The sequence below is a fragment of the Euleptes europaea genome, chromosome 4 (assembly GCF_029931775.1).
Source record: "Euleptes europaea isolate rEulEur1 chromosome 4, rEulEur1.hap1, whole genome shotgun sequence".
Classification (NCBI taxonomy): domain Eukaryota; kingdom Metazoa; phylum Chordata; class Lepidosauria; order Squamata; family Sphaerodactylidae; genus Euleptes; species Euleptes europaea.
The window spans coordinates 24,680,756-24,698,341 of record NC_079315.1 but is presented as its reverse complement, the minus strand read 5'-3'; the positions used below and the strand labels follow the sequence as shown (position 1 = coordinate 24,698,341).

Genomic DNA, 17,586 nt, shown 5'->3' with positions numbered 1-17,586 from the left:
ACCAGACAGAATTTCCTTGTGACACAGTGATCTGATATTGTTTGGGCTGGATACTGAAACATCTTGAATGTGAAAGAGTGTGCGTACAAGTGAAGGAGAGGTGGAACAAAAGTCTTGCTTCTGTATTCAACTTTCTCAAATCAAATTTATTAATATGGTCAACTGACCAATCACATGCCAACACACCAAAATGTCCAGACTCAATAGTTTTGCACTGCAGAATCACAGACTGCCCATACAAATAAAGGTGTAAGATCAATAAAAACAATCCCTGATTAAAATTATCACCTTAAAATTTACAAATTGTAAAATATTTTAACAATCATTCTCTACTAAAGTTCTGCGTTTTTTAATAGCAACAGTGCAGAACTTGGCAGTTTGGCGCGTAAGCTGAGGGTCTTCTCCTAACAGGAGCTTCTTTGCCAAAAGCTCAACTGACTCTTCAGGGAATTTACCAAGCAAGGGGGAAATAGGCTTTGATCTAACTTCATGGTAGAATGGGCAACATATCAGTGCGTGTTCAATGGTTTCAGTGTCCCCTGTCCCACGCGGACAAAACCTCTCTGATCTACGGATCTTCTCATATGTCCCTTCTAAAACAGCCGGTGGTAGGGCCTATTCAACTTTCTGGATTCTTCAGAAAGTCCATCCCAGATGTAAACTGCTAGTGGTTCCCACCCCATTTTGGCTTGGGTGCCAGTGGGGTAGAATGCAAGGTAATACCTTAAGAAAGGAACATTAGGTGCCTGCCAGGTCATAGGAAGATACAAATAGTAGACTGTTGTGCAAGATTGTTAGTATTATCTTATCTGACCAACAAGATACCAACTGCAATCCATTCTGCCCCATACACAAGGAACTAAAAATCTGTGGGTTATTCCTATGGCATGATTATTGATCATGTTATACAAATAACCCACAGGCTTTCTGATTTCTTTTTGTTCAGATCTCATAATGTTTTAAAATGCCTACAATTGGTGTTTGGGAGACAATCAAAGTTAACCAAACTCCCATAATGCTCGCCTCATAAGTTCCATTTTTCCTACTGAACAGCTTCAAAATCTGCTTCCAAATTCTTGTTAAAATGAAAACTTAAGTTAACATTAATCATGGTCAAAGTTGGTTAAGGTCAAAAGGAGAAAGTTGTGCATGAATTCGGTTACTGAGAAAGGCAAATTAAAATGTTTTTAAAAGTCAATTATGCAGCTGGAGTGTGAATTAACAGAGATTTTTTTTCAAACTCGTTATTATCAGTTTGGACTGAGATTTGTTTATTTGGACATGCAGACTTGGATCCTAAGCAGCCAGGAAGGCAACTTCCTTGTCTCTCCTCTCTCCCTTCATCCTTCTTTGTTCTCCCCCCCTCCACTGTGTTCCTATGAGTCAATGGTCCAAAAGGAACCGTGCGGACAGCAAAATTGGGAGTCTGCGGCAGGAGGCGGGGAAATAAACAAAAATCTCCCTCCCATGCTCCAGAGATGGAAAAGCCATTCCATCAGAGGAGATATTGCTGCACTGATGGTACAGCAGCTTAGGATCCAAGCTGTAGGGTTGTTTTCCCACAAAATGCAAAACTACTTCTTAATCAAGCTGTTGCTTTTTAATTTTTTTTAAAGATAATTTTTGATTTTTCGCTCTACGTCTTTTCTTTGGAAGTGCCTCTTACCATTAGAGTCTTCCACCTCTTCAGCAGTAGTGTGGTTCTTGGAGGCATGTTGAGCATGCGAGGTTACAAGGCTGACAATGCGTGGTCTTGGTAGTGTCAGTGCCTTCCCATGCACTTTCAGGGAGTGCTCTTTCAGCTGGCTGATTGTCATGGTGGAAAATGAGCAGGAGGAGCATTTGTAGGCATGTTCACCTGGGTGAGCGAAATAACAGGGAAGTCCATCAGCTCACAAGAAGAGAGGGAAAAAATAGGAAAAGAGGTAGGGGATGGGTGGGGTGAAAAATCTTTCTCCCGTTGAACTCAGCAGTGAGAATCCCGTGGGCTTCTTTCTCTGTGTGATCCTAGAGGGAGAGTGAAATTGTCTTAACTACCATATTTCTATGGCTCTCTGGGCTAATGCATCCAACTGACACCATCATGGCAGCTTCCATTTTCTTCAGCCCACAGCAGTAGCTACCTGAGCCAGCCCATAATTCAATTAGGGAGAGACCAAGGGCTGAAATGGCTACTGCCAGCTTGCTGCCCATGTGAAACAGCTCAGTGAATGATGGCGCTCATTAACATGGCCAGCAGTGTAATTCATGTACAACAGCGATTCAGGGTGTCGGGCCAGGGTTGAGGAACTGCAGATACTCCTATGAAACACTGGTGTTATAAGGTGGGCAAACAGAAAAAGGGTCTCATTACATGTGACACAACCCTGCTTTCTGCCTTACCCTTTGTAACTGAGTGACGGCTCTTGGGCCTACATCTGGCTTCCTGTTTGTAAAAACCGATTTAACGAGAGATCAAATGTAGCCAACCAACTCATGTCTGTTTGCAACTGAATATTATTTGCAGTGGGGTAGTCATGTCACGTTTGTTGTGCCAAAATAAAACAAAAGTTCAGCGGCACCTTAAAGATTGAAATAAACGTTTTCAGCCTTTAAGATGCCACTGGGCCTTCGTTTTATTTCACTGAATGTTAGCCAGTTCACAGTGCCGTTTATTTTAACTGCCCTCTAATTACCAGTGGTTTATATGGTAATTAGAGACATCGAGGAGACTTGTTGCTAAGCTTGCCACAGGTCTTTACTTCTGGGACTCAAAACATAATCTTCCATAAAAAGAACAGCACTTTTTAAACTTGTAAAGCATCTGTATAGGTCTCTGTATCTCTGCATTTGGTGCTAAAAATGTAAAAACAAAAATATTATTCCTTTGATGCATTTACTCTTTTGGCTCCAGTAGGGCAATAATTTCCTTATCTATCAGCAACAACAGGGAGAATCGCCTCCCACCTCTTGTCAGCCTCTTAATGCAAGGATGGCGTGACTCCCCCATTCTCTCCAACTATCTTACAGTTCATAAAAGAGACACAAGTTGACAGGAACCACGTGTATCGTGTAATGAGGCCTTCAATCAAGTTACTCGTCAGCCCTCCCTGTAGAACTTAACAGAGGAGTAGAGCCCTTTCATGTTTTCCTGAAAGCAAGAAGAGCTGTGGACATATATAAATCAATAGCAGAAACTGGAAAGAGCAAGGCTTTCAAGACCCAGGTTGGGGTAAGGCTGCAAACAGCTAACCAGAAATCTCACACGCACAACACCCCCCACCCCCAACAACATAATTTCTTTCGGAAGCTCCTCTTACCATCAGAGTCTTCAATATCATTGTCTTATAAAGGGCAATTTCCCCTAACACAAAACCACCCACTGGACTTCTAATCCTTAACATAAACAGACCTAACATAACGAAACACGGGACTATGAATTATCTGCGGCATAACCAGCATTTGGGTCAACTGTAAGGAGGACACTGGAAAATGCTGTGAAGATTACAAAGCCAGATGTAAATTCTGCTACAGAAGCCAGAGGCAGAAGAAAGGCATGCAATTGCAGATTTGGGGTCCAAGCCACAAAGAAGTATGTTTTTTTGAAATGCGTGGGAAGGTCATTGTATCATGAAAGCAAAAGAGTCCAAGTTGGGGTTATAATGTTGCTTAAATAAATAGCACCTTTCTGAAAGAGCTGCAATGCCGTCCTGTCACACATAACATGATTATTGAGGACTGTTAATGGGCAAAGATAACATTAAGAAAAAACTATTTTTTTATACTGAAGATTTTCACACCAAGCATTTGAGGATTTATAAACATATAAACCTTGTTCAGATAATGCTACCTCTACCCCTCACCTCAAGATTTGCATGCTCCTTCACACACAGATCTTATGATTCTCCAACACTCCTCTCTACTTTGGTGAGGCGTGAGCCACCAAACTGGAAGACTAAAACTTGATAGAAAAGAAGAATTCCCCACAGAGCCAGATAGATCACACACCCAAAGAAATGAGTAAGCGAATGGTTGCTTGCTTCTTCACAGGGGGAACAGGAGAAGCGCATGCAGAAGCAAAGCCCCACAGCTGATCTTTCAATCCCAGGAGACAAACAAGACCCACAGACCACATTTAGTTGTGCTGTAGAGGAAAGCATTATAACAATAGAATAATGATTTTCTTAAATAAAATAAAACTGGAGTGGACAGGAATGTGTTCATGACAGCCAAATAGAAAGTTTATCAAATGCTTTTTCCCATTAAAAATGACAGTTTAGCTAGCTTAATATAGAAAGCATAAACACCAAAGCTCAAAGCAGTATGTTCACAATGGTTGATAGTGTCCTTCCGGTTAACATATGAAAGAGAAGCGATATATCCATTTTTTTAAGAAGGAAGAGGTGTAATCGCAGTGCAATCCTATGTAGACCCTTCTAAGCCCGCTGGCTTCAATGAATTTAGAAGACTGTAACTCTGCATAGAATTGTATTATGAGATTCTTAGGATTGTGGAACTAAATATAATTCAGGCTACAAGGTACAGGATGCCAATGTGTTAGACTATTATTAACTTTGACTGGAACAAAAAAAATATGAACATTCATGATTTGAACAAGCATGTCTGATGTTTTTATTATTTTTTTGTGTTTTATGACTCATAGGGCCACAGGTTGTTATAAAACCCATACAGATCAGAATTTTAAAATAACCTTAAAATTAAAATCACAAAGCTGCTAGTCTGCCTGCCTACATAAAAATAATGTTAGTGGCACAGCGGTCCCTGAAGCAGAAGCAGGAGGAGGAGGGAGAGGATCTCTGTTCCCATTTACAAAACAGTTGCTTACCTGGTTACCTAGAGGCAAATCCTACTAGACACAGGTAGCTATCTTGCAAGCCTGGAAGAGCTACTTTCAAAATATTTTCCCAAAGCCGACTTAAAATGGAATGAGGCTTTTGCCTCTGTCGGGTTCTGAGAGAAGGCAGACCTTGCTTGCATAACTAAAACAAACAGACCATGGTGGCACTTTGCTTTTTAAGGGGGAATTTCTCCACCACAGTGACAAGATTCAGCAACAGCCTAACGCTGAGGAATTCTTTAGGCCCAGTCTGGCTGAATTTTTACAAGCAGTTAGAGCGGTTCCTCGGTGGAACAGGCTTCCTCGGGAGGTGGTAAGCTCTCCTTCCCTGGAGGTTTTTAAGAAGAGGTTAGATGGCCATCTGTCAGCAATGCTGATTCTGTGACCTTAGGCAGATGATGAGAGGGAGGGCATCTTGGCCATCTTCTGGTCACTAGGGGTGTGTGGGGGGGGAGGTAGTTGTGAATTTCCTGCATTGTGCAGAGGGTTGGACTTGATGACCCTGGTGGTCCCTTCCAACTCTATGATTCTATGATCCACCTTGTGAGAACCAATATTTTCCCCCAATAATGATCAGTCCAGAATATCACGGAAAGTATTCATAAAAATAACAACCAAAACCCAAAGTGGTAAAAACCAATGTTGCCAAATGTTTGGTAACAGACAGATGCAGAGAATACGGCTCAACTAGCTTACTTCAAAATACCTGACTAGTACAGTGCGATCCTAAGCAGAGATACCTCCTCTAAATTCATTTAAGCCAACAGGGCTTAGAGTAGTCTAATGCTATTTAGGATTGTACTGTAAGTATAGCAAACATGACCAACATCCTCTCAAGAAAATAGCTGAAGAGGTCATAGCTGACTCAATCAATCAATCAATCAATCAATCAATCAATCAATCAATGGCTTCTCTGGCAGAACTGAGTAGAAGTAATTCGAACACAATAGAGGCAACAGGAAAATGCCAGACGTTCCTACAAAGACAGGCTTACCTCAGAAGGATTTGAGGCCACAAAAGGATGCTGTGAAAGCCCACGGTGGCCTCTTTTCTAGTGCAGAAATATACTGCACAGTATCTCTTTTAAGACAGCAATACGAACATGAAAGTGCACTTAATCAAGGCATAGCAGGAATCAGGCTCAATTGCCTCCGCCTCTGGCTCACATCTTCCATACTCACTGGCCATACAAAAGTGTCACTTATGCTAATAAAGGCCCATTCTGTCCCTCCTACCCCAAAGCTGTTGGTTCAGAATTATACTGTGGCAGTTATATGGTGCATTCAATGTACGCAGGCAAGTTATGCACTCCTACTGCCCCAACGAGGACTCCTACTGCCCCAGCTGGATGTTAAACTAAATGCATTTCACATGCACAGAATATGGGCTTATATACGTTTTCATTTCCTAGAATTCTGCTACCAACTACTATGCCAATCTACTACAACACACAATTTTTAGGTTTAGTGTACAATTCTTTTTCAGACACACACACACATATCCCTTTTTTACCTCACTGTAACAAATTTTTAAAAAAGTACACCATTACATAAAATAATGTATAATATTTTGCTGGTTGATAGCAAATTGGCTAAATAATACAGAAAAACATTAGCTGCATAATACACTTGTGTTAAACATTATTAAATTAGTCAAAAAGTTTGTGGCTCATGATATTTTTTTAAATCCAATTTATTGCTGATTTAGGTTCATAAAAGAAAAACAACAACAAGACTTAATGTGGACATGATACAAACGGAAATGAAATTACCAGTGAATAGCCAAACCTATATAGCAAACCTACATAGAAAACCTAGCCTCATAATGGCATAAGAGCCTCGCTAGATACAGGCAACCTGTTTCCTCCACTGGTTAACCAATGCTCAAGGGCATTTCACAATCATGGTGTGATGTTCTCCTATGATTTTATACCCAACATCTCACTTTCAAAGGCTAACTGCCTTTGAACAAGGTGGTTTCATTTGGGTATCATAGCTAATTGATAGAAACTGATTCTCCATACATTTGTAAAATACTTTTAAAAAGTCATCTACACTAGTGGCCAACCCATTATCTTGTGCCAGCAGAAACTATAGATTAATTAGGCACTGTGGGAAATGGCATTTCCTTTTCACTGTTCTGAAAAATGGGATATAAATATTTAAATAAATAAATCTACTGCTGGTTAATTTTGGTTGACTATCACAAGCGCTGGTATTACGAGAAAGGGAGAATAATCGCTATCAACCCCCTCTGCAATTCATTATTTTTTAATAAATTTCTATCATATCCATCTGAGTAAAAAATACTAGCGGCTGTGATTTACAGTTTCATGAATATGATTTGTATGAAGGAACAGTTAAGTCAGAAAGGGGCCATAAATCCCGCAGCATAAACTTTAGTGCAATGCACCAAACCGTAATTTTATTGTAATGAAAATCGTACAGCAAATAGAAGTAGAATGTACTTATTTGGAAAAAAAAATTTTTTGAAAACCACAGCCAGAGATATGAGTTTTTTTGTTGCAATTGACCCATCCATTTTCCAAACACCGAATCAAAGTTTGTAGAAATGACAAAATTTCTGCACTGGAGGAGGGAGACAATGTTTGGCTATTTCAGTGCACCATATTAACAATAATCTGACATCCAATAATGTGGAAAAATGGTTGCCTTGAGATTAAATCACAATGGGGTAACAACACAAACACCACTGGGTGGTCATCAAAGTGCTGAAAATCATAAGGACGCAACATGGAAACCATTAGGAATGATGACAACATTCTCAAGTGACTCAGTGGCACTGACAAAAAATTGGGGGGAAATTAAAATAAGGAATGGAATTGTATGTCATTTCCTGACAATTTTATCATCTGGCACCTGTATAGAATTCAACAGTATTATGGCTGCTTTTAAGCCAGCCAAGATCCCTCTATAGCAAGCAACTCTCATCAGCGAAGTTGTTTTCAAAATAAACCCCCAAATTCCCATCTGGAAGATGTGCCAAAAATCTAGACCAGGCTCCCCCCAGGCTATGGTAACAGTTTTACTGATGACGGTGCAGGCCAATATCTCCCTTACAAGATTAAAACCCTGTTGAAGACACCCATCCATGAAGCTTCAGTTATCCGGGAGCTACATCAGAGTACAGATTCAGTCTCTGAGAAAGCGCACCTGCCTTTGGTGAGATGGGTGTGCTCAAAGCATGTTCAAAGAGTTTGTAGAACATAAGAAAGGCCATGCTGGACCAGACCAAGGCCCATCAAGTCCAGCAGTCTGTTCACACAGTGGCCAACCAGGTGCCTCTAGGAAGCCCACAAACACGACAACTGCAGCAGCATTATCCTGCCTGTGTTTCGCAGCACCTAATATAATAGGCATGCTCTTCTGATCCTGGAGAGAATAGGTATGCATCATGTCTAGAATCCATTTAAACTAGTAGCCATGAATATCCCTCTCCTCCATGAACATGTCCACTCCCCTCTTAAAGCCTTCCAAGTTGGCAGCCATTACCACCTCCTGGGGCAGGGAGTTCCACAATTTAAATATGCGTCGTGTGAAGAAATACTTCCTTTTATCGGTTTTGAATCTGTCACCCTCCAGCTTCAGCAGATGACCCCGCATTCTAGTATTATCAGAAAGGGACAAAAGCTTCCCCCTGTCCACTCTCTCCATACCGTGCATAATTTTATAGACCTCTATCATGTCTCCCCTTAACCCCCTTCTTTCCAAGCTAAACACCCCAAGCATTTTAACCGCTCCTCATAGGGCAGTTGCTCTAGTCCCCTGATCATTTTGGTTGCTCTTTTCTGCAGCTTCTCAAGCACTGCAATATCCTTTTTTAGGTGTGGTGACCAGAACTGTACACAGTATTCCAAGTGTGGTCTCACCACAGATTTGTATAAAGACAGTATGATATCAGCAGTTTTATTCTGTATTCCTCGTCTACTTATGGCCAGCATGGAATTTGCCTTTTTCACAGCAGCCGCACACTGGGTTGACATCTTCATCAAGCAATCCACTACCACCCCAAGATCCCTTTCTTGGTCGGTCGCTGCCAGCACAGATCCCATCAGTGTATATGTGAAGTTGGGTTTTTTTGCCCCAATATGCATACTTTTATGCTTGCTCACATTGAATTACATTGCTCACATTGTCTACTGCTGAGCTGAGTTTCCTTTACTCTCACAAAGATCCCCACATAGTGAAATCTGAATGAATTTGAAGCTTCCCAACCCTGCAAAAAGTTTCATACTTCCATGACTCAAAGACTGGCTTGTAGATTGCATGGTGGCACAGAAAGACACCCTGTTAAAGTTTGTGAAACAGCGACAAAGTGAAGGACCATAGCAGCAAACAGAAGCAAAACACAACAGACAACAACACAAAAAGGTAAGTGGTTTGGAGGGATCTTCTGGAAAGAACACCTTTCACCTCTCAAATTTCAAATAAGCATGAAAGTTTGGTGCAGCACTAATTCTCACTACAACACTCAACATGTCTGCCTCAGAAACATCTTCCAAATCAAGTGGAGCATCCCAAGCCTAGACTTTCTGCCTTTTTTCCCTGGCATTCGCCCCAATCCAACTTGGTTTGTGTGCTCAATTTGCAACAATAGCCACAGTTTTGACCCCTTCTCTCAATTTGAAAGCCATGACTCTGTTTGGTTGTCCAAGTTGCAAGTTTAGTTCTGCTCAACAGAGACCCGAGCACCATACCAACACCCCAATCCTGATAACGGTTGACAGATTACAAAGGACTAAAAAGGCACAGTCAAGGTCAATAAACTGATAAAAATCACAAGCGGACCGGTTAATTGAAGCAGTGGGCAGGAAGAGGGGACAAAAACCCAGGCACTTTCTTCACTATGAATTGGAGGAATAGGACTTACCAGCATGTGCTTTGAGGAGGTGAGTTTTCAGCCGGCTGTTATAGGAGGACTTGAAAGGGCAGAGCTTGCAGCGGAAGGGCTTGTGATGTCCGTGGTGAGCCTGCATATGGCGATCCAAACTTGACGAGGGAAGAGCAGCATGAGGAGAAAAAAGGGAGGATAAATGTGAGCCATCATTTCAACTACATCTTGCTGAGAGGAGAGGGGGGGAAACACACACATACACAGTGATATCTGTATGCCACGAGTTGGCAGAAATGCTCAAAGTTTAAAGTGCTAGCAAATATGAAGACAGCTGTGGCAGCGGAGTACAGGACGCAAGCCAAATCAACAGGCAAACTGAAACACATTTGACGCCTCTCTCGCATCCCACTGTCATGACAGGAGCGCATGGCACTCGAAAAGTCAGGGATATCAAATCGTACAAGAGACAAGTTTGCTCTGGAGATGACACTGTGGGTTTATGTCAGTGCAAATCATACAGCTTTACCATAAGTTATCTACCGGGTCAACGCTGGTTGTGGGTAAACAGCGTGTATAAACAAGTTACAGTGCAATCCTGAACAGAGTTATACCTTCTGAAGTCAAAAGGACTTAAAAGGCTGTATCTCTGCTCAGACTTGCACTGCTGGCTGAGCCTAAGGACTTAGAAACAAAGTGCCCTCCAAAAGACCTGAGAAGATCACCTGTAAAGTGAATGGCTCCTACCAATTTAACGCAAAGTTGAATATTTTTCCTGACCCATTTCACCAATGTGTGTGAAATAAAATAAATCATGAGTGTCGATACCAAAAATCTCACTTGTACTGCAAAATGCGAGACGGGAACCTTTGTCCACAAAAACAAATAGGTATGATTTGAGATTCTGAAAAGCATTAATCTTGCAATTCTAAGTTTCAGTCCCATTGCAGCTAGTCCAGATAGGCCTCCAGTATATTAACACAAGGAAGAAAGATAGTCACCCACATTTTCACAGCTAATCTCTGAGTAAATATGTAATAACTTCAAGAGCTTGCCATTGTTCATGGATTTCAATATTTATCAGCTGAAATGAGCATTCAGCAGATGTCTGAGAAATTCCTGCTCTCTAGCATGAAAGAAAGAAAGAAAGAAAGAAAGAAAGAAAGAAAGAAAGAAAGAAAGAAAGAAAGAAAGAAAGAAAGAAAGAAAGAGAAAGAATCAGGCCCATTTGTAAAAGGTTGAGACTACATCTTCCTCATGCAATCAAATTAAAACCCAGTGACAGCAGGGCCACTCTCATGATACTTCCCTGTAAAGGGACTATAAAAATTTTGTTTGTAAACTAGTGAAGAAGAAGAGCTGGTTTTTATATGCTGACTTTCTCTGCCACTTAAGGAAGAATCCAACCGGCTTACAATCACCTTCCCTTCCCCTCCCCACAACAGACACCCTGTGAGGTAGGTGGGGCTGAGACAATGTGACTAGCCCAAGGTCACCCAGCTGGCTTCATGTGGAGGAGTGGGGAAACAAATCCATTTCACCAGATAAGCCTCTGCCGCTCATGTAGAGGAGTGGGGAATCAAACCCGGTTCTCCAGATCAGAGTCCACTGCCCCAAACCACCGCTCCTAACCACTACACCACGCTGGCCATAGGGAAATTATTGCTATCCAAGCCAAAGTAGCTTGCTAAAAAGGAAAAGAGTTGCTTTGCTCTTTTCATGCCAAGCTCTAGTAGTCTGTTTCTGACAGTACCAAGGAAGATGCTTCTAGGAAATCTCTTGTTGTTGGTTCCAGACATCTACTATTGTGCTTTGAAAGACAGAAGCTTCACTGCACCAGCGTGGCACAGTGGTTAAAGTATCAGACTGGGATCCCCAGCTTCAAATGCCCACTGTGCCATAGGAGCTCACTGGGTGACCTTGGGCCAATCAGACACTCAGCCTAAGCTTCCCCACAGGGTTACTGTGGGGATAAAATGGAGAACAGGAGAATATGTTTGGGGAGAAAAGTGGGGCATAAATGAAGTAAATAAAAACTAAACTATTATGGCTAACAGGAGTTGATACATTAATAAAATAGGCAGCCCTGACCCCTCGGCTTACAACCAACATTAATCGTTAGCAACATACATTCTCCATTATCCTAACTTTTACACACCTATTAGAACATTTTGTATGTAGAAAAAGGATTATTGTGGATACAATCTTCAAACTGCTTATTTGCATTCCACTGACTTTGCTAGGATTACAATGGAATGTTTTAGGACAGCAGCCCCTTAAGATCCCCACTGCAAAATTACTGCAAGTTTCTTTTTGTATTTTCATTTTTTTCATAGTTTGTTAGGTTACTTGATTATATAGTAGCTGAACTGGAAACAATGGAGTTTTCCCAGAATTGTCAACGGAGGCAGACATAAATGATCAAAGTTCTGCTTTTTAGCGCTTCCTTGTCTCTAAGTACCAAACGAAAAAAAAGATGCTCTGAAGGTTTAGGATTCATAGTAAATGTCCCCTTCTTTTCACTGATTGAAAAGTGAAAAGCCAAAATAAATCATCTTCAAATGTAAAATTATCTTCAAATGTAAATCCATAGCTTGTGTAAGTGAAGACAATAAATACAGGAACATAGCCTCAATTTGTTGCAAAAAAATTAGAGAACATTCCATAAAAGGATTCTGCAACAAGATGCACTAAAGTAATAGAAATTATCCTTTTAAAATAGGAAGGGATATGTTTTCTGTACACTTCCTACCCTAACTGGAGAGACAGATGATATTCGAAAGGATGGCTGTTCCAAAAGTGATTCAACAACTCTTTCTAAGAATCCAAGCCCCCACTCCCAATCCCTGACCTTTTGAAAGTGGAACATTTTTAATATTCAGAAGCTTAAAAAATACAAATGCAATCTTATTCCTGTCATCCTGCAAATGTAGCCCCCTAGTGGTTCCATGTCTGTCTTCAGGAAAAGATGAGAAAAATGGTTCTTTTTCCAAGAATGCAGCCAGTAGGGTTGGTGGGGGGGGGGGAGCACGCTAAAAGTTGTGAAGACAAAAACTGTTCTGGCTGAGAAAAAAATCTATTCAGACTTAAAGTGTATACAGAAGGAAGCGTGCAGATGTAAGCATCCATCTGCATTAGAACAGAGCCGGCTCCCCATACGCAAGTGAAAAAGGAAAATCTGAACCAAAGCTCTCTAGAGGCCAAAGCAACTACGTATTCCTAAGGCAGAAAGGTTTCCTCTGGGAGCACAAATTCTGGAATGGAAGCAGTTTGTATGAAAAGGCTCTCCAGATTATCCTGGTTATCAGCAAAACCACTTGAAAGCTTTTTGGGGGTTTTTTGGTTGTTGTTTTTGGTGCTGCTGTGGTTAAGACTGCTGGATCCATGTAGGGAACCCCAGCTCCTGAACAGCCTGCCATATAATTAGAAGCCCACCTGATTTGTGTCCCACACAGCAAACACCCTCACCTTTAAAAAGCAAAACCAGATAACAGAGAGCGGCTAGAGGCTCAACTGCCTGCTCGTATCCACACTAAACCCTGAAATGATAGCCCAGGTAAGCCCAGCCTCGTCAGATCTTGGAAGCCAAGCAGGGTCGGCCATGGCTAGTACTCAGTTGGGAGACTACTAAGGAAGTCCAGGGTTGCTATGGAAAGGCAAGCAAAGGCAAACCACTTGTGTTCCTCTCTTGCCTTGAAACCCTATGGGGTAGCCATAAGACGGCTGTGACTCGACAGCATTTTCCACCACCATCACAACTGTCCCACACACTAATTCCCCAAAAGGGATAAGGTTGCCATCTGATAGGGAAAGGTATCCCAGATGCAGCTTGTATCCATAGGCCAGTTGCCAGATTCTCTTTGGTATGTGTGTGGAATCTCTTCTTCAGTGAAAGCAGCATCATTTTCATGCTTGAACTGCATAACCATATATGTACTCCGAGGAGTCACACAGCTGATCTCAGCCCTGGCTTCTCGCATGTTGCCACAACAAGGAGCAGCAGAATACTTGAGTATGTTTCTTCTGCGGCTGCCTCTTCCTCCTCCTCCCTCCTGGCTCTATGAAGTCAAGGAAGGCAACCTGTCAGTGGCAGTTACCTGGGCCAGCCCCTTCACCTGACAACAGGGTACGAGCACAAGACAGGCCCGATTTATATGCCAGCATCAGCCACAGGAGGGGAAGAGGCTCTGCTCTTTTCAGTGTTTGCCAGGTTCCGCCTCCTTATCTGTCCTGGCTCCTCTCCTTTGCCCCACCCATGTACCAGAACTTTTGTAATCAGAGCTGGCAAGCGTCACAGATATTTGTTTCAACATCCTTGACATACTATGGGCTTTCAATCACTGAAGATTCATGAAACGGCAGAGTAGACAGAGATCTTGCCCCAAAGCCCAGTTCTCCTGCCCTTCAGTGTAAACACCTCCTGCAAAGATGGAACGGCACCAGTAGGGCCATATCACCAAACAATAGAAGCTGCCAACGGAGATAGAAGTTGCTAATGTTGTTTTCTTTTTAATATCTTCTAATGTTTACATTAATCTCCACCTTACCCTCCCACCTTTAGTTTAAAAAAGCCAAGCTCCTTTATGAGAAGCCTAATATGAGAAGCTTTATGAGAAGCCCCTCATAAATAGGATCCTTGCTTATATAAGCTGGTGGCATAATAATAATAATTTATTATTATAGCCCCATGGTGCAGAGTGGTAAGAGTGGTAAGCTGCAGTACTGCAGTCAAAAGCTCTGCTCACAACCTTAGTTTGATCCCAACGGAAGTCGGTTTCAGGTAGCCAGCTTAAGGTTTACTCAGCTTTCCATCCTTCCAAGGTAAGTAAAATGAGTACCCAGCTTGCTGGGGGTAAAGTGCAGACAACTGGAGAAGGCAACGGCAAACCACCCAGTAAACACAGTCTGCCTAATAAACGTTGGGCTGTGATGTCACCCCATGGGCCAATATTGACCCGGTGCTTGCACAGGGGACTACTTTTACCTTTATAATTATTATTATTAATAATAATAATAATGTGCAGTCAATTCACAACTGACTCATAGCAACCCTAGAACCATGGGGGTTTTCAAGGGAAGAGATCAGCAGAGGTGGACCCATACAATCAATGAAGCCACACTGTGGGCTTCCTTGGATGTTTAAAAGCAGCATTGGGAAAGGAAGCACAAAAGGAGCTTTTTCTCTGCACGCTTCCAGGTCTCATCTGAAAACGGACAATATGCATTTGTCATGCAGGGAGTTATGAACTGTCTACAAGATGAAACTATAATGGACCTTCTCCTGTTTGGGGGAAAAAAAGAATCAAAGTATTCCCTCCTTCTGTTTCACTGTTCAGCCTGGTGGACAACAGAACTATGGTGGAGTGTGTTCTCCTGAAAGCAAGAAGCAGAAAGGCAGGCACGAAGCCAACAGTATGCTTTTGAAGAGATCCACCACCGATGAGTCAATGGTGCCATTGTGTGTGAGCAGAGAGAGAGGAGAAAGGCTCAGATTCGAGGGGGGGGGGAGTTAAAGGCATCTACTTCAAAGAGAGAAATAATTGTCCTACATTCTCAGTGAACTTCTTTTTTTTTACAATGAGTGATCTACCAAGCAGGAATGAAAAGTCGGAGAGAACCTCCCTCGCCCACCGCCTCAAATCAGAGCTGTCAATTCAACATGTTGGTTTCTGCACTATAAATGTTAGTTTCCTAGAACATCTATTAAAAGCTGTTACACAACTATATTAGGAAAACCATCCTGCAATCCTAACCTTACTTTCCAAACTAGAGGTGAGCCCCATTGAACTCACTAGGATTTGTTTCCAGATAACAATGCGTAAAGCATTCACAAATTGTGTGTGTGTGTAAGTGCCATCAAGTCACTTCCGACTCATGGCGACCCTATGAATGAAAGTCCTCCAAAATGTCCTATCTTTGATAGCCTTGCTCAGATCTTGCAAACTGAGAGCTGTGGCTTCCTTTATTGAGTCAGTCCATCTCTTGTTGGGTCTTCCTCTTTTCCTGCTGCCCTCAACTTTTCCTAGCATGACTGTCTTTTCCAGTGACTCTTGTCATCTCGTAATTCACAAATTAGGCTGCTCTTTTGTACAATCGTGGCCATAATAATTTCATGGTGAGAAAAAGTAACACACCAACACCACAGTTCAACACAAACGTCTCTGACACTATGCTGGATGGGTGGCCAACTGTTTGTGTGTCTTCCACTCAACTCTTCATTTCTGTGACCAAAACAGTAACTGCTTTCTACCCTAAAACAACTTTGAAAGCCATCACTTTCAAACAAATGAACACATTGAGAACAAACTAGCAGAGGATGGACCATCTTCCAGATATGATGCACACTTGTAAATGGTATGCCCATCTCTTGAAGCAAAATATTGGCCCTTCTCAGAGGTTCCAGTCCATTCAAGCCAGGAAGCTGGCAACTACACATAGATACTGTCAGTAAGTGCGCCCACCATGTTTGATAGAAGAAATGTGTAGATTTTTAGCCTCAGAACATGCCAACCTGAACCCTGAAAAATCAGAGTCTCAAGTTGCATGTACAGATCTGCCTGTCCCCTTTTCAGACAACATGGTCACGGAGCATATCAGGAGGACTGCAGGTAGTCACACTCCTGACACATATTGTTAGCTGGCCCCTGGGTAGGCACAATCCAAATATCCAAAAAGGGCTATGAAAACAATAATATGTATGCTTATTCAATTGTAAGTCTTACTACCTAGTTAGCACACTTCAGTTTGCAGTTTAGGATGGCAGTTTCTATTATTTTTGTAATTATAATTATTTTAAAATTAAGCTACAAATAAAGTGGTTATTAGGTTATAGACTCTGATGCTTAAAAGCCGACCATGTAGTTCTATATTGTCTTCTTTAACTGGTAGTGGATCTCCAGGGGGTCAGACACAGGTGGTTCCCAATATCTTAGATCCTTTATTAGGAGATACCAAGACCATCTCCATATCCACTAGGTTCAGGCCCTTTCTCCCACTAAATGTAATATCTGGATTTTTTTATGAATAGCTCACCATCTGTGAGCTCTGGAGACTTAAAAATAAACATTGTGAGGAATTCTATAGAACTAGAGGGTCACAGTAAAGGCTAAGTATTATCCAGCCCAGTCTCCTGTAAGTTAAATTTTATTAATAATAATTGTGTGCTGTCAAGTTGCAACCAACTCATGGTGACCCCAGGACCATGGGGTTTTCAAGGCAAGAGATGAGCAGATGTGGTTTGCCACTGCCTTCTTCTGTATAGCAACCCCAGTCTTCCTTGGTGGTCTCCCATGCAAGTACCAACCATGGCCAACCCTGCTTAGCTTATAAACTTTGGGTTCTATGAAAAAAGCCCACAAGAAAATTGCCCACAGAAAAAAAACCCACGGTCGTAAATGCACACAAGAAAAAAGCCCACATGGGAAAAAGCCCACACGGAAGAAAGCCCACATGGAAAAAAGCCCACACGGAAGAAAGCCCACATGGAAAAAAGCCCACACAGAAAGAAGCCCACACGGAAAAATACTCAAAGTAGAAACATTTCCATATTCACAATATGTTTGGAAGCAAACATCTTATTTGTTAAAAATGATGAGTACCTTCATAGTCCATTTGAAAGGCCATCCGTTACCTTGACAACAAATGGCTTCCTGAGTACCTTCAATTCAGAGAAGCAGGACGTTACCTCTGGAGTTCTCACAGTTTGCATTCTCTACTGGACTCTTGCTCAGCCCCTGTAGTTTTTGGAGAATTGCTGAAGTGTGTGTAGTTTCCTATGCTTGTGTTCTGAGACAACAAGAACACTCTCATTTGTGAAGACCCTCGGAGGCCAGGTCTACCCATTGGCTTCTATGGGCCCCTGGAGTCCAGGGAGTCTAGCACCAAGAAAGCCAATAGGT

General features: G+C 42.0%; 1 protein-coding gene across 2 annotated transcripts in view; it reads right to left on the bottom strand.

The window, feature by feature from the left end:
- ZNF462 (zinc finger protein 462) overlaps positions 1–17,586 on the bottom strand; it is an 85,120-nt gene that overhangs the window by 52,424 nt on the left and 15,110 nt on the right. For both annotated transcript variants that reach the window (XM_056848829.1, XM_056848830.1), the window contains exons 5-6: positions 9,728–9,846; positions 1,667–1,858 (exon numbers count right to left, since the gene is read on the bottom strand). In XM_056848829.1, coding sequence (XP_056704807.1) covers positions 1,667–1,858; positions 9,728–9,846 — 311 coding nt within the window. The remainder of the gene's footprint in view (positions 1–1,666; positions 1,859–9,727; positions 9,847–17,586) is intronic.